Here is a 24,045-nt window from a genome sequence, read left to right as displayed (position 1 = left end):
TTACCGCAAGAAATGCAGCACCAACCAGCAAAACGCGAAAAACACCATGACCCCTCCCCAAAAAATCCACTTATCCTGCATCGCTCTCCGTTCGATCATCCGAATCGTATCTCCCGAGATCCCCAGCGTATTCCCCACCGAATACAACTTCCTCTGCGTACTCTTCAGCATCTCCCTCTGCGCCCCCAAATCCCCCAGTACAGCCTGCCCCCGTGCAATGTATTCATCCAGCGCCGAGTGCGCGCTTGCAAAGAATTGCTGCTCCCTTAGCGCATGCGCTTCTCGCGCAGGGTCGCCACTCCCAAAATACCCTCCTGCTCTCCCAGACTCGGCAATACTCGTTGACCTGGCATGTCCACCTCCCCCGCCACCACCGCCTCCATACCCCGACGCCGTCGCTATCGCCGTAGAACTCCCCGCGTAGGGATTCTCTGGCGTCGCAGCCGCAAACGGCCTCCTCCCAAGTAACTCTGCCCTATTAGCCGCGTACGCAGCCTCCTCCCTCTGTGCCTTGAGCGCAGCAAGCTGTGATCGGAACTCAGACAAGTCAGCGCGAAAATCGCGGATGCGTTCGAAGGCCTTTTCTTGTTTTGCGGGATTGATCTCTTGCTTGGCGAGGGACTGGTACTCGTCGATGGTGCGGGCGAAGGCGGTTAGGGCGGCGGAGAGGGAGCCTAGCGCTGCCGGGGAGGGAAGTTGTTGGGAAGAGGGAGAATCGGGGGAGGGGGAGGTCAGGGAGGCGAGGTCTTTGCGAATTGCTGTGCGTTGTTTCAGCGCGGAGTTGAAGGCTGTGTTCTGTAGGGAAGAGGGAGTTAGCGTGAATCGCGATGGGACGGTGGCGGGTCGGCTTACCATCTTGGATGTGACTGCCTCGGCTTGGGGTGGTTTTAAGATGTACTGGGAAGTCGGCAAATCTTCCGATCGGAGATAGAGTAGTCCGATGGCCTCTGACCCGAAACTGTAGGCGATGTGCAATGTTGAAGATTTGGCTTGGAAGTTTGTGATGCGACGGCGACAGGTGGCCCACGGCGTCCCTGCAGTCTGCGGGCAATCTGGCATCATTTGGGGCTGATGCATGCACCCCCGCGTGTGTTTAATACGATCCGGGTACTAGAAAGTGGGGTAAGGATGGGGATATGGATTTTGTGGGTCCAGATAATCGGAATTTTGATTTCATGTGAAACTCTCCTTCGCAATGAATTTGAGCCGCATCAAGAAAAATATCGTAGTCCCCAACATTTGAAAGAAGTGTTCCTCTGAGGGATGAAGGTACCCAAGTAATGGTTGACGGCGTAAGTCCCGACACACAAAAGAACGGCCTAATGATTCCTGAAGTAATAACCTAGCTAATCCCCATCTCTAAGTGCTACTCCCTTAAGTCTTGGAGAGGAGTAATCGTGGATTTCCAACAGTTATCCGATGTGAATAGCCTGGAATGTCCCACCGAGCCTTCTACCATACATCAAGTTACTCCTTTGTCTATGCTTGTATTAATCATGGACCGTTACCTCTATCTGATCCTCCTCCCCAAATGGCCTGAACCCCTGGCCATCCTCAACAACTCCTCCTCGTCAAACTCGATGATCCCATGCTCACATTTGCTCAAACATGAGCTATGAAACCATGTCTCATCAGCATCCTCTCCCAAGGCTTCCAGAAACCTATCCATCCCTGCACTTCTCACTCCTCCTCCCAGAGTCACCTCAATCCCGACGTTCTTTCCTGCTCTGATGATTGTCTTCAGCTTTCCTGCATTGTCAATAGCCGATCCTCTTCCACCAGATGTCAGAATTCCGGAAAACCCGCAGTCCCTGATTTGAATCATGAGATCTGCGACTGTATCAGGAAAAGTCTCAGCGGAAGCAGCGCTCGCAGCCTGGGAGAAGAGGTCGTCCACCGCTCGATGCAATACACAGCGAAATTGTGAAACAAGACGGGTAAGTTCAGTTGTCCTTTGCACATTTAGTGACAGTTTTGCTTCACTGCCAATGGCAGTTTCGTGTTGAAGTAAGCCGAACACGAAGCCATCCCCTTTGGAGGGGTCGAGGAGTCCGCTTTTGACAAAATTGCTGATTGAGCCCTTCATCTCGTCAATTTCGTCATCGGTGTAGATGAAGTCTTGATGGTGATTAAGTTCTTTCGCAGTTTGTACTGACGTTGTGGGTGAAGGAGGGCCGCGCGGCCGGACCATGATGAGAACGGGCGGCCGGTTCCCCATATTGTTACATCCAGCCAAGCTTTCTTCTGAACTGGAAAGGTTTTCAAGAAGAGAGCGCAGCTCATCGACTGTTGGAGTCATGCCGCCTGCGTCTGTGCTTGTGTCAGTCGTTGAGTGAGTCCTCAAGGATTGAGAAGAGCTATGTCCTACCATAAGAACCCTCTCGGTTCTGCTCCAACCTCCTTGCCCCTCCCCGAATAGCTATCGCTCCATAGGCATGACCAAAAATCGGTACTTCGAGTCGTGTCATCTTCAAGAAACTCTACTGAGTCAAGCTAGGGACAAGCAAGTCTCATCTGTAGAGGAAACTGGTGAGTGATGAACTCTGAGATGTAAGATGTACGATGTTGCATAAGCAGATTCACAAATATGGGTTCCGATTTTGTGGTAGGATGCGGGGTTTGTAGATCCCCGCTTCAGCGATCGCCCGGATCCAAAATTGTCCTCATGGCTCCTGACCCCTATTGTTCTCAAAAGCAGGACTGAGGAGGTTTTTTTGGGAAGTGATAGTTGGGATCACAGCACGAGGTCGCTAAATAAAAGATCAAGACTGACCTCATTACATATCACACCGAGCCATTACTCACTTGAGGACCATGTGTAGTTGTTGACAAATACACCGCAAGTTCAATTTCCAGCAATTCTGTTGCCTCTTCTAAGCTTATAGAAAGTTTTCTTGCCTAAGGGCTTCACCCCTCAGGCTGTTTCCCAAATCTTTGACCTTCCTTGCTCACACTTCCAGTTCTCGATCCCTATACCTCTTGTGTGCTATCCATATCCCATGCTGCATCACAGTGACCCCATATCGCTGCTAAAAGACCGTGAAAGAATTGAGATCTACCCTCCTTTAGTAAAACTCTAGCTACGAAAGAAGATTTTTGTTACTATGCAGTTCCTGTGTTTCTCACAGTGTTAGTGGTTATTGATCCGGTGTTTCTTACGTGGGAATGAGAGCAGTACTAACAATGAGCGTTAACCTTGGCATCTGGAGCCGCAGTAGCAGCAGCATGGCTGGTAGAGACTTCAGCAACAGGGGGCTCAGGCTCATGAGGAGACTTGAAGGACTCAGTTGCAGTGGAAGCAGAAGCAGAAGGTTCGGCCTTGTGAGATTTAGAATACATCTCGTTCAGATTATTTTCCATCACCTTTTCAGCCTCCAGCTTCTGCTTCTTGAGCTTTTGTTCGTGGCGCCAGTACTTGACGGCCATGCGGCCGACATTGGGCGAGAAGCGAGCGAGGTAGGTGTTTTGGAAGTAATGCTCAACTTGACTGAGGGTTAGTTCAAGATTGTTTCATGACTGCGAATTATCATGGAGAAAGTTGGTCGACTTGCAAACTCCAAGAGCCGTATACTCACGGCGGGCGTTCTTGCCCATCCTCTCTGTCATCTCCTGGGCGACCCATTCCCACGACTTCTCTTCATTCTCGAGGTCCTTGCCCAAGCGCTTGGGTGAGTGGGGGATCAGCTTCTTCCAGAAGATGACCTCCTCCTGCTTGGACCAGATCCGGCCGCCCATTGCAAGATATCTGGGGGAGGAGTGTTTATTCAAGAGGGAGAAGCCAGCTTCGATGGAAGGACTAGTCAGCTTGTGGGTTGCAAATTTGCACGCTGTGATCAGAAGAGGAGTAAGAAAAGAAAATTTCTAAGAGGGAAAACAGCCTACAGGCTTAGAGTGTGGTGCATGGGAGGAGGAGAAAGGTCGAGATTGCAGGGGGAAAGAAGGCAAATTTATCTTGCAGCGAGTGATTGCAGACCAGCCATCATGGTGCCTTTTCATCTGAAAGTTGGTTATGTCAGCAACGAGGGGCAGTAACGCGCTCAAACAACTTTCGGACCACAGCACTGTGTGCTAAAAGTGAAAGGCTGTATAGGTGAGCAACAATAGCAATGACATGGAGTGAATAGACCATGCCATAACAGATGACGCGAATGCGTGCTCTTTGCGACATGGTAGCCCAGGGAGAAATGAGATCGAATTTGTCCGATTCTTTGAAGGCTCTCAGAAACAACAACAACGTATTATTTATCGCTTAGGGTACTTCTGGAGTCCTGAAGGTTTAGTTTTCGTGGTATGGCCCGGGGTTGAAGTCCACCTTAATAATCTGCCGTCCCAACTCATGACAATGGCCTGATATCAATGGGGCCAAGCGTGAGATTTTCAATGGTGATTGAATTTGTGAATGCGTGTTCCAGAATACAATGTTGGCCCCTATCACATAATCGCCATGAATGAAGTCAATCAACTTAAGAGCGACCCAGATCTTCATAGCCACAATTGCGACAGGATGACCCAAAAAGAATGCCTCAAGATGCCCAATCTTGCTTCAGTTATTGTTCTGAGTCACGTAGGCCTTTATGGTAATGGCGTCTAAAAACTTCGTCCTCCATCACGATACCAACAGCACCCACCCAGCCTCTCCAGCCAGGGCTGTTGGAATACATGGGCATGGAACAAGGCCAGAGGGTTATCTGTCTGACAATGACAGCTAGGTGACTATGCATGCAATTTAGGTCCTATTAAGTTCAAGTTCAGTAATTAATTCACAATTACTTGGAAATCTACCGGCGATTGGAGTTCATTGCGTCCCTTTCCTGGAAATGGATGCAATATCACAGCCATACAGTCCTATTAACAAACCTTAACCCCCTCACAATCTCAGTTGCGGCCACTTCTCCAAGACCACTTCCCCCCAACTAATAAAATTTTAACCTCTGCAACAGTTGGCTCATCCACTAATAAGCTGTAGTCCCCCGGATATAGCACTGTGTCCCCTCTTTCATCATCGCCAGACTCTCGAGCTTCCACTCCAGCATCATCTCCCTCGTTTTTCCGGGCTTAATCCCCTCGGCCCTCTTGTATGTCGCAAACGTCTTAATTGTGCATGGAGGGGGGCCATATGTGCCTGTTAAGAAGGCCAAAGATACATAATCTGATGTTCTATTGCCTGTATCCATGATAATGAGAGAAAGAAGAGGGAAGGGGCATTGATCTAGGTAGTTTACCGTCCCCTTGCACTTATCCATGATCTTAGCAATTGAAAAGTTACAGGTGAAGGATTCCGTAACGGAGATAGAGAAATTAGTGTAGTGAAGCCATATCGAAAAGGGAATACTGCCCCTTTATACCAGCGTTACGTTCGTCCGGAATGGCTATCCACGGGTGAAGCGCCATATTCGTGTATGGAGTCTAGTTCACATATGGCATTGTTGATGCTGAGCAGAGGTGTGTCGTCGACGTGTGTTTCCATGCGAATGAAAATGATGGGTTCGTTGAGGGTTGATAAGCGATGGATTAAGGAAAGTTGACTGGATGGCCAGGCAATGAAGGTGCGGTCGTGGCTTTCTTTCTCGACTGTGTTATCGATGCCACCGAAGAAGAGGATGATATTGGAGCGCCAGGCGGCTGAGATAACGAAGTTCATGTCAAAATTGGATTGAGTGAGCGGCCCGTTGGCATAGTTGACTGTGATTCTCATTGATCGGGCGGCTGTGACGGGGTCATGACGGAAAGGGGGAATCCCGCTGTAACCGCCGAGCATCTTGTCAACGGCGTTGGCCCAGAAGCCGATCGTTGCGACTCTGATGTTGGAGCCATTGAGAGAGACGGGGAAGAAGCGATCATTCTTGAGGAGGGAATGCCCTCTTGGGCTACTTGTAGGGCGAGTTCCCTGGCAGCAGCGGTATTGACGTCGTTGGCCCCGAGGTTACGATACATGCCATTGGATCTGTCAAAGTACCTTACCCGAAATAAGCCCTGTAATTGGCGTAGCATGGCCCTGTCGAGCGTAGTATGGCTGAACTGGCGCTAGTTAAACGCAGATGAGGCATCCGGCTAAGTCCCTCCTCTCGCCCAGCACATGTTATCAGTCCCAGCCTCTACGGCTGCCCGGTGGCAGCGTCGAAGCTCGACTTATACCGATGGCCTCTGTTCGCATTCCCAGCGTAATGCACCGAGTCGCAGTCACTGACAACATACTGGTTCTGGTCAGTCCAGTTCCAATGTTTCCTCAGTGTCGCATCCACCAGATATGAGTCCGCACACGCCAGAACCCCATTAACAGCATTATAACTGCACATCATCGACCCAACCTTCGCATCCCTTGCACACCCCTTAGATGGCGGCAGATAGTACTCAACCAGATTCTGCATCGACACCTTGGCATCAAAGTTGAACCTCGTCGTGCTTCCCGAGTTCTCCAAGTTATACGCAGCGTAGTGTTTGCACGTCGCCACGACCCTGAATGTCGGTCCAGGGCCTTGCTTTCCTCTCACAAACGTCTCCACCCACTTCTATTCCTAAATGCATCCTTCCCAGGTGTCCCACGTCCCCTACCCTAGCGCAGATTTTTCAGCGGATTAACATCAGGTGTTCAAAGATCGAGATGGGTCCTTCACACATTAGCAAATGCTCTCGCCTCGGTCCCAATAGTCTCTCCTATCTTCTCGATGAGTTCATCGTCGAATGCTGCCAACCTGGTAATTGCTTGGGGGAACTGGGTCTCTGCGCTGAAGGGTCTGTTCTGTGCCCAAGTGATGCCCCGGTTGTGGGTGACGACGTGAAGGGCTTCATTCCACCATTGGTAGGGGATAAGCCGAAGCGGGGGATGCCCGGAGAGTTGTTAGTGAGGTTTGCGAGTTTTCGGCGTTTGTGAGAGATAAGACTAGCGCGGCGGCTCTAGAGGAAGGGGGGGGGCGGTTGTATCGCAAACGAGGTTGGACTCGAGGAGGCCGTTAAGGCAGTCAGGATATTGGACTGCTCCTTTGACTGCCTCAATGAGGACAGATAGGATAAAGATATTTGGTGGGAATTGTTTCATCCTGTTTTGGACTTTGATGGTGCAGCGAGTGTCGAGTTCTCATAATATGAATTGAGGGCAGAGCTCGGGAGCTCCTGTTCTTCCATCACGGCCATCCGGAACACTTGAATCGCTCGGTGATCCCTTATATGCAGTACCGTGGATCACTAAATTTGGGGCATCGGGTTCAAAACAGCTGGAATGAGATTAAATGTTAGCTGTGAATAAGTTGTGGTCAGTTACAGTATTAACCAATAATAGCCGGGAACGTGGAAGTTGACCTTTGGAAGAGAGAGTGGCAGGCTCAACCCAGATGAACGTTAGGAATAGAGTGGCTGATTATGATATAGTATTTGGCAGGAAAGGAGAACTAGAAACATTGCCGTGGATCGGGGACTTTGTGCTTCATCCATCGGGTAACAACGTGGTTCATCTGGTGGGGACCATTTTTTGCCTTTACCCTGATCGGATAAACCTAGCTGGACAGCTAGCATGCTTGACTGGTATGAGAAAGCTTGGTGCCGGGGGTAAAATTGGAAAGCGCTCGAAAGAGGGTTTGTTGGCTGTCCCTGACCTCTTTCTTCCAATGCATCGTTAAGGCTTTCTCGAGGGAGAGTGGTCATGACATCTACAGGCAGTGACAAAAGTTGATCCCGATCCACTAGGATGGCTTGCTGTCTGCTCGTCATACTGTGCTAGGACGGTAAGATAACTGTAAAAGGGAGAAAAGGCCCCTCTTCGCTCATCTTGCGTCAACCTGCAGTTGGCCGATGCCCTGCATTCAACACTTGCATAGGCAGCCGAACTCCATTCACGCAAGGACCCGTGTGCCTGGGACGAATGCAGGAAAAGCAGCTAGTGATGTAGCAGCAAAAGCAGCCTGGAAGAAGGGATCATACGTTCTAGGGGGGAGAGAACGATTGGTGTAATTGCACGGAAGATTAGTGCATATCCCCAACTAACGATGAGAATCGAGCTCCAACAGCAGACCTGAGGTATCACGAAATGCATGCCACAAGGTAAAAGGATATTCCCAAGTTCCAACAACCAAGGAGGATTGCCCAAAACCATGATACCTAGTACCACCAGCGCCGTGCTCAGATCCAACCCAACGTGAAGCCAAGCGAGCAAGCAAACGTGAGCCAAAGATGATGATCGATGATAACTTGGTGAGAGGAGGTTTCTTAGCCTCCGAGCCACTGTACGATTCTCTCAATCCTATAAATCATCGGCCTTCTCGATGCTGGACTCATCGACCGTCTGCAGGGCGGAAGAGGTGAAAGGAAGGTAGGTGCCGTCGGGCTGGGGGTTGGAGATGATGATAGTGACCTGGCCGTTGTTCACCGCAATCACTTTGTAGATAGGGGTCTCGCCCTTGATGCGAACTATGTCGCCTTCTGCGAACTGCTGATCCGTTCAGCGCCCGTCAGAACAGAGTTCCGGTACTCCTGCAGTAGCTCAGGGGCTCCTGAGTTTATGACAACCACTCGGTTGCCATAACAACATGGGGTATCCAGCCTGGGAGCAGAGGCGAAGAGACGTCAACCTACAGCCATCTTGAGCTCCGATATGCGGAACAAAGTTCGAGACGGAGCAGGTGGCGGCAATATGATGCAGTCTCGGTGCAGTAGCTTTGCAGTTCTGAGAGCAGTTAGCATCCCATCACACCAATGATGACGATCTGTTATGCTCACCAAGCTACCAGGCCGACCCGGCGCGACAGCACTTAGCGTTGTGATATTCCCGCTTCAGAGGTTTGATCTTTGGTGTCTCGAGAGACCAACCCTCTTCCGCCAGCAGGGGAGGCCAGAGCTATTTAACCTCTCAGGTGGGCCTGACAATCAAGTTTCGATCTGGGACTGCGCTTCATCCTGCGCTCAGAAAAGCTGGCGTGCTGGCGTGCTGGAGCCTAACTTTCCAGCTTTGTGGAACCGCCGAGCCAGAATCTCACTGGAAAGGAGGAAGAGGTTCGGTGTTTCACCGGTGCGGTTGAAGAACCCCGACCGAGAGAAGGGAAGTAGGGCCCGGATATCCCTCTTGGGCTGAGTGATGGGGCCAGTGACGTCGATCGGTTAGCTAAATGCGGCGCAGGTTCGTCCAGTGCATGCGATGTGGGTAGGGCAGAGTAGTATGGTACCTCTGTGCTGGCACTGGGACAGATGCTGGCTCTTCTGGCACTCTGGGAAGAAGAGCAGTAGAGTACCTGTAGCACGTCCTACTCCACACGCACACACACCTCCACATTCCCGCTGCAGGTTTCCGACGCCGATGGAACCACCAGTTTGGGTGCTGGTGGCGTGACCGCCTCAAATCTCTGTCATCCAGACGTCTACCTGAAGCTAGCTTGTGAAAAGAGGCCAAAGTGTGGCCGTGCTGGGTCCTCGAGGGTGTCTTCGGGCCCAGGGCAGGAAGTCTTGGAACGCATGGCGTGCAGGGCATCACTACCTGCTGGCGACGGAACAACCGAACCTGTCTGTTGTGCTGTCGTCATAGCCCCAGACCAGAAAGTCGTCCCCAATTATGAGACGTCGATTGGGTGTGCTCAAGGTTCGGACTAATTTCCGAAGCACCGATAACGTGTGGTCACGGAAGGGAACAAGGGTATCCTGACTGAGGATCCTTGATCCTCCATCTCGGGAGTCACTAGTAAAGATGACCTTCAGTTACAAACGTTACAAACGATACCGAGGGACGGGGATTCCGTCGCCCAGTACTTATGATGGGGCTCAAAAGCTGCCTCTAAAGGGCATGCCAAACTGTTTTGTCCAGTAGGTATATCCGAAAGTAAATGGCTCAAAAGCAAGCGACGGGCCAACCACGATAGTGATCGGTGCCACATAAGTCTCCTGGTTCCCGGAGCTCGGCACACGATATGCTCGCTCGACGTCAGGCTCCAGGTCGAGTTCAGCGAGATGTGTTGGGCCCCAAAGGTTCGACTTGAACTTCCTGCTTTGCAACACTGACGCCGACAACCCCTATGACGGCTTCTTTGACCATTCTTTCCTCATTTGGGACAATCTCATCACGTCCGTGCATCGACTCTCGGCGTTGACTTCATCACAGTTATCACAGTGACAGTGTCTGGAAGATTACCCACCAGGCATTGGCCAGTGTTACCGTTACGGTTAAGTTTCCGTCTTGTCCAAGAAAAAAAACTGATGTAACACAAGGACTTACTCCTTGGCCGTCACGGCCAACATGCATGATGACTGGCACGGTAGGTATCAAGGGAGCAAACACACCCCCTCAGTGTCAAACCCCCACCAGTTCCTCGGATGGACATCTTCGAGCACGTCTAGCCAATGGGCATCTGCCTTGGTGTCAACCAGCAGCATTTCGCTTGCCAGAAAGATGACGAAAGACCAGTGTAAAGAACAATTCGTCACATATCTGGAAGCTTCTCCAGGCGATCGGGTAGCTCTCATGCTTAGTTGGATATCTCTGGCGAATCTGGATAGACTTAGATCACTTGTCTCCTGGATCTAGGCATCAGCTTTGATCCTGTTGGAGCAGCTGTATTGTTCCTTTCCCCTCAGCTCTCATATCGACCCGCTTCCGTCATTGGGCACCAACAACATTGACCTGCTGATTGTCATTAAGTCCAACAACTCAACTCTTCCCTCCCCCCAAAGGCCGCTTTGTGCTCCCGCACCTCTGGAAGACAATTGGATAGATCACGACTATCACAGATTGCCCAACTCATCCAGTCCTCGCATCAACATCAAAACTGGGCAGATGGTAGTGATGAGATGGCAGTGGTAGGCCTGTCTGAAGGGGAAGTTGCCAGCTGGACACTGGGGAAGTTGCAAAGCTGAGCGGCCACGGCGTCTGTGATGGTGGTCACTGTAAGTTCATGTCATCATTACTGCCAGCAAGATAATGCTTCTCCAGCGCGAGCCCAGATGGGCCCCTCCAGCTGGTTGTCGTGAGTAGTACAATCCCAAGGTCCCAAGTAGAGGGGATGACGAGAACATTCCCTTCTTGCGGCATGCCAGAACGGGAATAAGCGACCCTGGATTAAAACTCTTAGCATGTCCGTCTCCCATCCGGTTTCCGACTGCTCGGTCGGTCTTCCGCTCTAATTCACACATGCCAGCCAGCTGAGGCAGAAACAGTTAGGCAGTGTAGCAGCTAAGGCTCTTGTAGAGATCCGAACCCTCAGCACTGGGTCAGTCTGGAGACTTGTTGGGGAGGAGATGAGAACTCCCTTCGCCTCTTCTGTCAGGACACGGGGTCGAAAATCTTTTTTGATGCCCCTCCGAGAGAACAAGCAGAGTGACGCACGCTACGCAGTAGCCCCTCGTTCAGCGACGCCCGTCATTGGTCGATATCAGCCGATTTCAGGGATCAGGCCCTTATCTGGGCTGTCCTTATTACCCTCTTTTACCGCAGCAGCCGCTGCAGAGTGCAGCCAACGACCCGCTTGCTCTGCCCGAGCGAAGGCTAGCCGTGGGAGTGGTGTTCTCTGTGGGCTGGCTCTCCACAGGAAGTTCGCTACACCTCCCCCACAGTTCCAGCTCAAGTTGCCCTTGGTACTGCCCCCCTCTCTCTAGTCTTCTGTGCCTGGGAAGCGGCTAGTTGAGCTGTCACCCTGAGCCCTGCCAAGTTGGCATGCCATGTCAAGTTCCTGATCTTTCATCAACCTTGTTACGTCACTATGTCCTCTATCTAATCGGCCTCAGTTCGAGCTGGGAGAAAAGCTCCGAAGAAATGAGTGCGAGTTCTTTAACGGCTAACATTTTCTTGTGGACCCGACGCGGAAAATACCCCCCCACTTCACTGCAGCGCGCTCAGTTCACGTCATGGCAAACATGGTGCTCCCTGCTCTTTCAGTGACATCACCATGTGTTGGGTAGCATCCTGATGACCCCCATTCTTTCTACTGATTCTCACCGAAAGTCGGTCAAAGAGAACAGGGGCATCACATGAATAAGAATTTTTAAGGCGTTTCTTAGGTCAAATGGGAATGAGGGGTGACCTGTGGGAAGTGGGAAAATTGGCAAATTTCGTGAATCCTGGGGTCTTGGCTTCAGAGGAGAGATCTCGAGACCGAGTGGTGGGTACATGTTCCATCCTTTGGGTTAGGGATAAAGACTGGGACAACAAATGGTCCGCAATGTAGAGAGAAACTGGGTTAAAAGAGGAATATTGAATGATGAATGAGGCTCTGAGAGTTGCAAAGATGAGGTTGGCATTCCTTCAAGTGGCTCATCGGGAACAATGCTGTCAAGATGGATATTGCGAAACATTACACAAAAATCTTGCTTGCCTTTAAAGGCATGATACAAAACAAGAACAGGGTTCACTACTCACTGAAAGACAGCTTGCGCACCTAGGTAGGCTGTAACTTGTAACATGCTGTTGTGAAGTTTCTGTTGGTGTCAATCTTTGGCTGAACTGGAAATCTCAAGCTACAAGAGCCGGGAACTGGGAGTGAGAAAGCGAGATAGCGACAGACTGGAATAGCACAAGATCAGCAAAGCAAGAGAAGAACATAGTGGTTGACTTAAACCAGAAGCTTGATTGTTTCTTTGATCAATTTTCGTATAAAAAACACGCTATCAGGCAGTGTAACCTGTGCTCATTCTTCACCCACAAAATATGTTATCATGTCTGCCAAAGATGGCCACAGGTCAACATGAACCAAACTGTGCTACTTCCTGAACTAGACTGCATCAGAGCAAAGGTTTTGACATCCTGCCCTCCGGCATCTCTCACTATGGCCTGAGAAACAGGCTAAGAGAGATAAGGAGACGGAGTTATAACCAAATATGCATCATGAATGTTATAGGGTGACGGCTTTCATCACAGAGACCATGACGATCCGCCCTTCAACTACTCCGTGGCCACACGGTAGCTGCACTGTGGATGTGGGTGTGCCGGCCGGAACTCTGGCCCCACTCACCGGTGCCGGAGCTGAGTATGGTCCGGGTGCCCCGCTTTGTGCCGACATCATGTCCGGAGTACCTCCGCAACACAGCCCCGTTGCTTGCGGTGATGACTTCAAAGGTGACAGGGGGGTGTCTATGAAGTGAAATCATTACTATTGAATAATTTTGACATTGTTTAGGGGCTTCCAACAGTTGTAGGTAGTCGAAGGCTCCGGAGGTTGTGATATTCAGGGCTCATGGCGAAGCAAATGGTCATGAGAGTGGCATCATTAAAAGCTCCAATGAGTTCTATTCTCACTATTTGCCAGATGACTGAGACATGGGGCATAGTTATGCCTATCGCCCATATTTTGTCCTCTTCCTCTTTCCTTCTTCCAGGCAGAACACTCGTTCTTCCGCTCATCCCCTTCTAATACTCAGACCCGATAAAAGTATCATTTTCACTTTTCAGTATAACTTTTTTCCCTTTCATTTGTCGGACATCCTATTTGGTGGGAAACCAGATGTCACTAGCTTCTACACCCAAGATCATAACTTCGACCTAGACTTCGATGCCTGCTGATAGCATGGAAAGACCTGACAAAAGGATTCCAATAACCAACGAAATTCCAGTTTTTTCTTCCATTTGTACTTTTCTTTTGTTGTTTCTACCTCTGTTGGAAGGCTAAATCTGAAGGCTATACCTTACAGATCATATACTAACTTTAACACTCAAGCCTGGCAGCTGCCCCATTGGCTGAGGAGTCAGCCAAGTACACATGTGCAGAGAAATTGATGACTTCACAACAAATAAGCAAGCCCCTGCAGCTGTGATGCATTTGATTTCCAAAGTTTTGCATACAAGACCGGGGATTGGAACTGACAAGTACAGAGAGGACCTGATCACTTGTCAGAAGTACATTTACAAGTCTCTATAGAACATGGAACGATTGAACAATTTGAAGGCTGAAAAAATGAAGTTACAAGGGTCACTTGTAAAGGATCGATGTTGGGTGCTGTAATGGTGGACTTGGTCTGGTGCAGGCAGGGATCAACAATAGGTCAAATGGGTTAGATAATAGCCACTGACGATGTGGGGTGCACAACGAAGTCAATTGATATATGTAATAATTTTCTTGGTCCTCAGTGTTCTTGTGCTGGGAGAGGAAAAGCAAACGAAGTCCTTCATTGTTAGCTGCAAGTGACCGCGATGTGGTCACCACTGACCTACCTCGGTTAGCTCGGGCTCCACTGAGGTCAGCTGCACACTTGACTTTATATAAGAGCCATGCTCATCCGCCCTCACGCATGTGTTGTTTAGAAGGCAGAGCGTTGTTATTCTGCGGCACCCATTGTGCTTGACAGATTCCCTCAGGGCCGTGTGTTCTGCAGGGCAACGTGCAGGTAAATACTCCCATCCATATCATGATTTTCTTGTACATCCAAGATTCATCGTGTCCGGGCACTTTTCTTATGAAATCCTCTTGCTGTTGTGAGTGCCTCGGCCTACCAGGCTTTCAGGGGTCTCGTCCTCCTGCCTTGACCATCTTGGTCATTCGGTCGCATGGCTCCATATATCCTCCGGGATCAACCACGTATTTGTGTCGTTCACAATCATTCTATCTCTGGCATCCCTTGTGTTGGCAGTTGGGGATCTCCGTGTTTCAAGTTCCCATCAAGATCCAATCTTTCCCGGAGTGACATCGCCGCCTTCTTCACGGAGAGTTGAGAGAGGCTAGAAGGGACAGACAATTCTTCCTGACAAAGTTGGCTGCTCTTCATCTGTGGTTGGGGATGTGTCCTAAGAGATATCAGTTGGTTATGGCTAGATATATCTCCATAAATGTTGGCTGTGCTTTGTTGAATGTCCTTTGTTAGAGTCGACAATGACTTCGGTCAAAGAGTTCTGCAATCACAAGCTCAAGTGGGAACAGAATGATATTATCAGAGGAAGCTACATTAGTTCACTGGGAATGGGAGTAAAGAGATGTATTTAAGCAAGAAGACACACAATGGCAGTAAAGTAATTTATACCTCCCCGTTCTTAGTGCATGTGGTTACTGACAAAATACCATATTTTATATCAGCACACGGTCTGGTGTTCATGGATCTGGCAGTATCCCTAGGAAGTGCGTGACTATGTCCTCGCAAAAGGTGGTATATTATTAAAGTTAGGCCACAGAGATAGATGTGAACAAAGGAACTTTGACTCAGTTCGGAAAATGTTCTTTGGGTCAATGTCAACCTCAAAGGAGTAATGAAGACAAAAGAATCTGGAATGAGATACCTTGGCAATTGTTCAGGGCACATTTGGAGCTCCACTCGTCAATTGTTTGATGGGACATCCGGCACTCACAGCCAGCGTCCACTCCAGGCCAGGCTTGAGGCAACTTGCAGCCAGCTGGAAAGTATGGCTGAGTGGAATTATGTAGGGCCTTTGCATTTGACACTTGCATTTGGCTGGAGACCCACCCAAGGGGCACTCACACCAGGCCCGCTTATGGGTAGAGACAGACACTCAAATCTCCATGGGTGGTCACTGCGGGTGGAGCAGCCCGCACTTCAGGTTTCTCTCCTGTAACAATCAGTTTTCTCTTTTACGAAGCAAAATGATGGCAACCAATGCTCACCCCCCCGATGACAGCACTTCTGACAATCATCACGGATGAATTGCGCTCCGTCCATGATCCTGTCATCCGGGCATAGCATAACCGCGCTGTAAACACTGTCTTATCGCGCCAATTACAGGACAATAACTGGAACTGACTGCAAGAGCATTTATTGCCCTTCATTAAGGATAATTTCTCATTCATTTAGGGCTCATCTTTGAAGGCATGCCGCATGTTCTGGGGCCTACATACACATCCCACAGTCGTCACCAAGCAGGCTGTTACCTACTGCGTCCTCTACTCTATGTGTTGCAATAAACGTAGGCTTCCTACCCTGTCCTTCTCTTATTTGTGTCTTACAGTTCGCCATCGAATGCCTAATTGATTACTTTCTGCACAGATCTTGAGCTCCCAGATGATTGGCTGGAGAGACTATTACTGGAATTCCGAGAGCAGCTAGAGGAGGATGGTACAGGCCGAGCTAGTACAAAGTGGATGTATAGATGCCAGTGTTACAATTAGGGTACTTCTTGGAAGCTCGACCAATTGACAAAGGCTCAACCACATGTCATAAAACTATTGCTGAGAAAAATGACAGAGTCAATGGTGATGTCTAAATTGATCACAACCACCACAAAGTACATCCTACCTCACAATGAAGCAAAGTTAAAAGAGAAGACAAGATAGAGACCAAGAAGATACAATGGCACATTTCAAACGCGAAAATTTTTCCCCTGAATGTCCCATTCGGTCCATCCAGCTTCCCATTCATATGTTCCCAAACCATCCAAAACCGCCCCAACCATCTAGTCCTTAACGTTAATGTAACGATAAGGCTTAGCAGTTCGGCTCCCAATCTTGTAGTTGATCGGGCGCTTGTACTTGACGCAGCCGCTGGCCTTATTGCGGCACTCGAGAGTGTTGAAGGTCTTCTTAGCGCTGTCGGCCCAGGAGAGGAAGAGCACAACGTGGCCGCCGTCGCCACCGGTGCCGCTGCCGAGCGTGCCGACGAAGTCACCCTTCTTGAGCTCGCTCCATTTAATTTCCTTTGCGATCTTGGTCATGGTTACGGTGCTATAGCCAGGGGCCCAGGCGTGCAGGGCCATGGAGACAAACTGTTCACGTTAGTATTAGATTGTTGGTTAGGCGTGTGAGAGACTTACGCCAGAGCAATCTGTGCGATACTTCCTTCCCTGAGGATCCGGATAGTAGGCGCTCTGCGAGTAAGGCACCTTCTTATTGATCCAGTACATGCCGCGCTCGATGATTTCATCGCGAGTAATCTTCCCCTGGTACGAAGACTTCCCGCTGGAACCGCTACCGCCGCTGCCTGAAGAAGAGCACTGCTTGGTGACCATGCTGTTGGAGCCCGTCTTGACATAGTAGTCCGAGACATAGCAACCGTCCTGCGTCTTGTCCCAAAGGTTGTTGCCATTGATGCTCTCGCCCTTGATCTGGCACGAGATTTTGACGTCGGTACCCTTCTTGTAGGACTTGATCACTTTGTAACTGGTGCCGGGGCCAGAACGGCAGTTGACACCTTCGCCAGTGATGGGGTAGGCTGTGACCATGGAGACGGCGGCCGCCAAGGTGAGGAAGATGTTAGTGAGTTTCATTGTGATGGTTGTGTTGAGAGCTTCCGAGTAGAGAGAATGAACTGGACGTTTGGGGAAGAGAATGGAGTTTTGTTGGAGAGCTTGAGGCTTGAGAAGTATTGATTATCTGAGGCTGTTTTGAGCCACTGATGCTGATGATGATGTCGAGGCAGGAATGTTGAGATCCTGAGCCGTCTTTATACTTTTTCCAATATTCAAGAACTGAACACGGTTCTCTAGTTTCTAAGTTAGTCTTTTTTCCATGACTACTGTCGGACTGACTGCTTGGCTCCATCATGACAGAGCTCATCCTAAGCTATCCGTTGAGGATACAATTGATGCAATCTCAGTTGACCCAATTAACATCCTGCTTACTTTGTTCGAATGCCATTCCTGGATCTCAGCCCTTGGTAAGGAGAATTGCAAAATGAGATAATTGGCATCAGCCAGACAACGTTAGCCCGGTCCCACAGTGGTGGTAACAGTATCGGCGGCACAGCCGCAGCTCTTACTGGTAAAGGTGCTGCAAGGTACCACGCGAGATCCACCAATAGCGGATGCTTTACCCCAGATCAACCCCTGTAAGTGCTGTAAATAGCACAGCCCCGCCTGACGCTTTTTGTAAGACGGACAGACTTCACCAAACTCTTAGCAGACATGCATGCCATTGAAGAGAATGTAAAAATATTCTACCAGATATTCTCGTCGACCGATCTATTTTTTGGCGCATGAATGATACGAGCTTGCTGGAATAAGTCGGGGCCGAGTCGGCCGAGTTCCACAGTTCCAGGAGTTCTCAGCTGAGGTCCATAGTACTACCTAATCCGCGGGAGCGTGGTTCTGGAGGACAAAATCACCACTTTTGGCAGTCGGAAAGGCTCAGCAGCAACATATGTTTGTCCGAGCATTTTTCTTCCTGAAATAAATATAGGCTTTTTGGTTCAATTATCCACATCGTTGATTGACAAAATTAAAGGATCGCAAGAGAGGTCCAATAAGCGATCTATGACATTGTTGCAATGCTCTTCGACTTCGATGGAAGCAATTCCACGAGATAGCTTCTACTGACCAGCTAGTCAATTTTTTCTAGGTCAGGAGACTCAAAGAATCACAAAATATTCCATCAGGTTCAATTCCAAGAGAAGGGCTGCCCAGAAGCGGATGGCTCTCAAGACATGATGCTAACACAGCAAGAGTAGTTTGTCACATCCCTGACTTAAGGTACGCTCCAAGCATGAACAAGACACCAATGAGCAATCTAAGAAGTCTTGATGTCCCTATCCCGGAGTTCTTGAGGGAACTTCAGGTAATATCTTGACTGAATTTGATTTGTTGAGGGTAGGACAATCCAAATATGTCTCTCTCAACCCCAAGTGTTAGTTGCAAGTGACCGCAATGTGGTCACCACTGACCTACCTCGGTCAGCCCGGGCTCCACTGAGGTCAGCTGCACACTTGACTTTATATAAGAGCCATACTCATCCACCCTCACGTGTGTGTAGTTTAGAAGGTAAAGCGTTGTTATCCTGCGGCACCCATTGTGCTTGACAGATTCCCTCAGAGCTGCGTGTTCTGCAGGGTAACACCCAAGTACATACTCCCATCCACATCACCATTTTCTATACATCCAACATCAAGTAAACATGAACATATTAGTACTATTACCGAAAACAACGCGACTAAAAAATGCTACAAATACAGGATATCATGTCACATGAAATGCCATGGTAATCGACACATATCTGATCCATCTCCTTATGCGTCTCGATATTTGGCAATGACAAGTTCTTCTGCGTACTCCCGTCCGATTGATAGAGTCGACCGCCTTCGTCATCTCTATCGCGTAACCAGCACACAAAACATTGGAATAGAGCAGGCCATGATGGCTGTTGCGAGCTCAATGGTACCGAAGACGAAGAGTTCCACTGTTGTAGCTAGACTGCTTAGTCGTCATATCGGGTGGAGAGGCTGAGAAAGGAGAGATTACTGTTTTCGTTACCGATGACATATAGTGTCTTGACATTAAGAAAGAACATCAACCCTGGTCTGTTGGAAGTAAGCAACAAATCCCATTACTACTCACATGGAGCCGGTCACTTATACGTCACTTACATGACACCAGCGCTCATAGCAACCACCGCTCCCAGTATCTTCCTCTCATTAATCGTCTCCGTTCACATCATTCTCCATGGAATCAACGCCAACACAATATCCATCAACACACTAAACGCACTAACCGCCGTATTGAAGCACTCAACCACCTCTCAACCATCTTTGACAGGGGGCACTTCCCTCGGGGATGCTCACAAATCCACAGCCTCGAAATCAGTCAGTGCTGCACCCATTGTATTATCCCTTTAACGGCGAACATCAAACTAACAATAATCAGGATCGACCATACCATATAGCGCATGCGGCTTTGTGGGAGATGGCGATGTGTAGCAGGGATCGGGCAATAAGGTCATGCTCCAACAGGTTACCAGGATGGAGTGGAAGCCCGTGATACAGGAGTACTTGACTACGTAAATGATTGTATTCATAGAGCGTTGGATTCCATAGCACCGGCCAAGGCCGTAATGAACGGCGATGGTTTGGAGGAGGGCGAATTGTGGGTTTCAGGATGTCAGCGGTGTATCAGGGAGAGTTAAGGGGGGCATAAGAAAGCTTAGTTCCCTGAGGCTGACTGATAAGCGAAAAAATTTTTTTCGACAGAATACACACGCAGGCCGTGATCACGGCGGATCCATCCCACCAGAGCTTGCGTCACCTCCACAGTTGCAAAGTACCCGGAGAGCATCAGGGGATATGGCGGACAGAACTGTCAGGGCCCAGATGAGCCTTCTAGGTACAGGCCGTAATTGCTGTTTATGTCGTCGGCATCGCTACGGACAAAAAAGCCAGGTAAAGTTGTGGGATGCGGGATGCAGGTTCGTGGTTGAAGTCATGGCTCTGAACTTTTGGGACCGAGTTCGAGGATCTTTAGCTCTTCATCAAGAGGTAAAATGCAGCATTGGTTGCTTCGGCTGTTGCAACATCGCTTCGTACCGACATATAGCAAGTTGCTGTGTGAAAACTTGGCTTTCTTGAAGATGTTGCGAGGGAAAACGGCGGAAAGGAAACCTCATTTCTCTGTAGCTGCCCAGACGGAATCTCCTTCAGCTCAGCACGTCTCGACGACTCATCTCGTGCCAGCCCATCCCAAAGCGCTAGCTCCAAAGCATTCGAGCTCGATCACGCCGTAACCACACCCGGTGCTGTTGCGGCGTGAAAGGCGGGGAAGGCTTTAGGGCATGGAAACCAGTTTGCTGTTCCGGGATAAAGTCTCATTGGTCATTTTTTGTGACAGGCACCTCAGCTGGTGAGGGCGATTCCCAAACGTGTTGGCGGGGTTCCATCTGCGGAGCCTGGGGTAACCAGAAACGGGAAGATGCATCTACAGGACGGTACCAAGGTGAGTGCTTGATGCCTCTTAAGATATCACCATCCTCAAGGTGTATGCTGTGCTGTTGCTATCATGAAAGGCCTCAGCAGATTCCCAACCGAGTGTTGGTATAACGGGAGACTTGGTCTGGTACAGGCAGGATTGAGAATGGGTCAAATGGGTTAGATGATAGCCACTGACGATGTGGGGTGCACAACGAGGTCAATTGATACGTGTATTAATCTTTTTTGGTCGTGTGGCTCCATATATCTTCCGGTATCAACCACGTATTTGTGTCGCTCACAATCATTCTATCTCTGGTGTCTCTTGTGTTGGCAGTCGAGGACATCCCTTTCCTTGTGCTGCCGTGTCCGTATGACAGGTGCATAATTCTTTTAATTTGGGTCACGTAGGGGTAGAAGTAGTTCTTTTACTGCGCTACTGGCAGCTAGAATGATTACTGAAGTATCAAGGAAACTTGCTTCATGTTATACCCTCAATGCTGCGGTGTACGCATTTTGGCACCAATAGTGATGAGGTCACTCCATAGTAATCTATGCTACTGGTAAAGCCTTTTGCACGGCAGCTTTTGCTTCAAAATCAGTGTTTAAGCATTGTTGATAGCTGAACATAACAAACTCAGAATTTTTTGGCGTCCCTTGAGATGATAATTGAAGGTTGCTTTGCTGCTTGTGTCACATGGACACGGCAGCCCAAGGAGAAGAGATATCCCTGACAGCCAACATTTGGAACACCGGTAACACAAGAGCTGAGAAGGGCATATTTAATTGGTAAAGCCCGGGAAATGTAAAGGGGTGGAAAAAATGAGTTAGATAACCTTGCAACGATGAGGAAAACCCCTGAAGATCCCAGGAGACCGCGAGGTACTCAACAAGGGCAAAGGGATTTTATAAAGGGAGCTACTTGGACATAATGAAGGATTTCTCTTGGTTTCCCTCTTCCCAACACAAGGACACTGAGGATCAAGAAAGATTATTACACGTAGCAGTTGACTTTGTTGTGCACCCCACATCGTCAGTGGCTATTATCTAAACCAACTGACCTATCGTTGATCCCTGCCTACACCAGACCAAGTCCCCCGTTAGACCCTCAGCGACCTATGTCAGAAGAGTAGACAAGTCGGTCCGTTGAAGAAACTTAAGTCCCACAGAAAGCCAAGATCTATTGAGAGAAATCTAGCTCCAACCAACAACCCACAAATGTATCTCTGCCACAAACTCAGCCACCCATTGAGAGGGAGGGCCAAGCCGGTTAGCCAGAGGGTTTAATCTGCCTCCAGCCATTCCTCAACTCCCCACTGAAGAGGAAAAATCATGTCGGTCTGGTGGAGGATGTCGGTCTTAGCAAAGTACTTGCCTTCTTTCTCCCAAAGCAGTGTTGTCGACAGTGAAACCTCTGCGATAGAAAAAACAGATCCACACCATCAGGTCAACTAACCCCCAGAGTCCCAAACTTAGCACAATCGACAGTGCAGTTTCTGATACACTGCAAAGCAAACCCGCACCATCAGGAGCCGGCATCAAGCGATAGTTAGGTCTCTGCCAAGATATAAGGGCAGTGCCACGCCATTTAACAGTTGACGAGAATAATATCAGCTAAAGGCTGTAGAATAGTCCCAAAAATGGTAGTCTGTACCTCACGCCCCTGGGGCTCAGCTACCCACTGAGGGGGAGAATGCTAAGGTGGTCAAGCGAAAGACATCAATCCCGCAGTTTTGGCAAGCAAGCCATCTGCCATGGGGAGAGAGGACTGGACACCACCAATTGCGATACCTGCCTTTGTTGGTTTATGAGGAAGAAAAGAGGAAGATGTTTGAATGGGGGTTTAGATATATTTATAGTTTGGCGTGGCCGATCTGTGCGGCGCGACCTGCATGTAAAGAAGTCACAATTATCCACTGTTTGGGGAGTGACGAGGGGGGTCAGGAGTGATTCTTGAGTGTCCAGACTGCGCATCAGAGATGAAATGATTGGAAAACATTGAGGGGCACAAGAATGCATGTCAGGTCCAGCTGAACCCAAACTCTCCGTTAATGAGCAGTGAGAGGGTTTTGTGATCTTTAAAAGCGAGCAGTAGTAACAAGGATATCAGTGTCCCAAGATACTCACAACACCGGACACGTCACGCAGAATACTATTGTAACTTCTTCATCTCTTGAGAACCTTACTCAGTTTGACAAAGCAAAGATACATGCAGTTTATCCACTACAATCAATTTAACATTCTCCGTGGTTAATATCTTCCAAGAGCTGTAATTTTGGGAAATATCCTTCTGGATGCTGAGGCTTTACTTCCTCCAGGTCATGACTTTGCGCTTAGGCAGCAACACCGTTAAAATTGTAGCCTAATGACTTTTTGAACACCAGCTAGTTCAATACGGAAGCAATGAGTTCGACCAACAGTCCGGCAAGCTTCTCTGTTGGCTAGCGATGTTTCTGCTATGCCTTTATCTTTCAAATCTTTAGCTCCCTCCCATCAATACAATTATACTTACTACCTTTCTTATTGATTGAGTTACTCAAGGTAGTCTTAACCAACTTCACCCTTTCACAACTTTCATCTGACTTTCCAATCCGAAGGTTTTCACTCGTTTTATCGCAATCTTCCATACAACTTTTCTCACCTGCAATTCCTTACGCCCCAAATCTCCTCCAACCACCACCCAGAAGTCACCCGTCAGTATGTGTGATGCCTTTTGCTCTCGTCGGCTAAGAGCTCATACCGGTTTTAACCCTGGGTGCTTCCGGAGTAATTTCTACGTCTCAGATCTCCCTGTTTACTGGCAGCTTAGAATGCTTTGGAGGCATGCGCGATGATAGCTCTCTCTCTATACCGATCTAGGCTGGTTCGTTCTCTAGCCTTTCCTTGAAGGGTGTCTGGATGTAATTTTCAATTATGGCAATACGTTGCGTTCCATTTAGAAAGTTAGTGTTGTCAGCACTGTCTCTACCAGGCCTGTGAAATATCCAGAAAAATTGGGGGAAGAAACCTCTGCATTGGACCTCCTCGCTTGGTTATAAGGACTAACATAACTGCTTGCCCAAATCTTTCCTCATGTCAGCCCTGCATTCATTGGAGAGTGCTGAGAACGACCTTCAATTTGTAGGGAGAACATCTAGGGTGATTGATGCCAAAAATCCGGCGGATTACTCGTGACATGGCTAGCGGATGGCGGATCAGTCAAACATCGCGGACAGTTTTGTTGAGGACAGTGACTTCGGCTACTCACAGTTAAAGTTAACACCACTTCAATCAACTCAATCGGTTACCGTATGGAGACCTTTGTCATCATGCGGGTCCGTGGAAGATCGAGACTCTTTCCTTCTTCCAGGCCCTCACCGTAGCTATTCACGGAATCCGGAAATAACCATATTTTCTTAGCAAAAACCTGACGCAAGATTGCTTGCTTTCCGATACAGCCGTATAAGGTTACCGTTAACGGGCTGTAGTGACGATAAAGCAGCAAATGAAGAGTGGAAATGATCAGGGCTAATAAGGCTATTGGAATGTGATTCT

At 49.0% G+C, this 24,045-nt stretch overlaps 2 protein-coding genes across 2 annotated transcripts; both read right to left on the bottom strand.

The window, feature by feature from the left end:
* Positions 1–3,735, bottom strand: CTHT_0064910 (uncharacterized protein; the record flags this gene model as incomplete). The annotated part of the gene is made up of 6 exons (XM_006696731.1): positions 1–795; positions 853–958; positions 1,597–1,613; positions 1,685–2,310; positions 3,183–3,482; positions 3,576–3,735. 6 exons carry the CDS (start codon positions 3,733–3,735, stop codon positions 1–3), a joined length of 2,004 nt encoding a protein of 667 aa, XP_006696794.1.
* A 12,565-nt stretch (positions 3,736–16,300) lies between these two features.
* CTHT_0064900 (uncharacterized protein) lies at positions 16,301–17,110 on the bottom strand (the record flags this gene model as incomplete). The annotated part of the gene is made up of 2 exons (XM_006696730.1): positions 16,301–16,609; positions 16,658–17,110. The coding sequence occupies 2 exons, from the start codon at positions 17,108–17,110 to the stop codon at positions 16,301–16,303; spliced, it is 762 nt and encodes a 253-aa protein (XP_006696793.1).
* Positions 17,111–24,045: the final 6,935 nt, after the last annotated feature.

This window comes from Thermochaetoides thermophila, assembly GCF_000221225.1.
Source record: "Thermochaetoides thermophila DSM 1495 unplaced genomic scaffold scf7180000011822, whole genome shotgun sequence".
NCBI classification, from domain to species: Eukaryota; Fungi; Ascomycota; class Sordariomycetes; order Sordariales; family Chaetomiaceae; genus Thermochaetoides; species Thermochaetoides thermophila.
The sequence above is the reverse complement of the archived record's forward strand: the minus strand, read 5'-3'. Positions and strand labels throughout refer to the sequence as shown.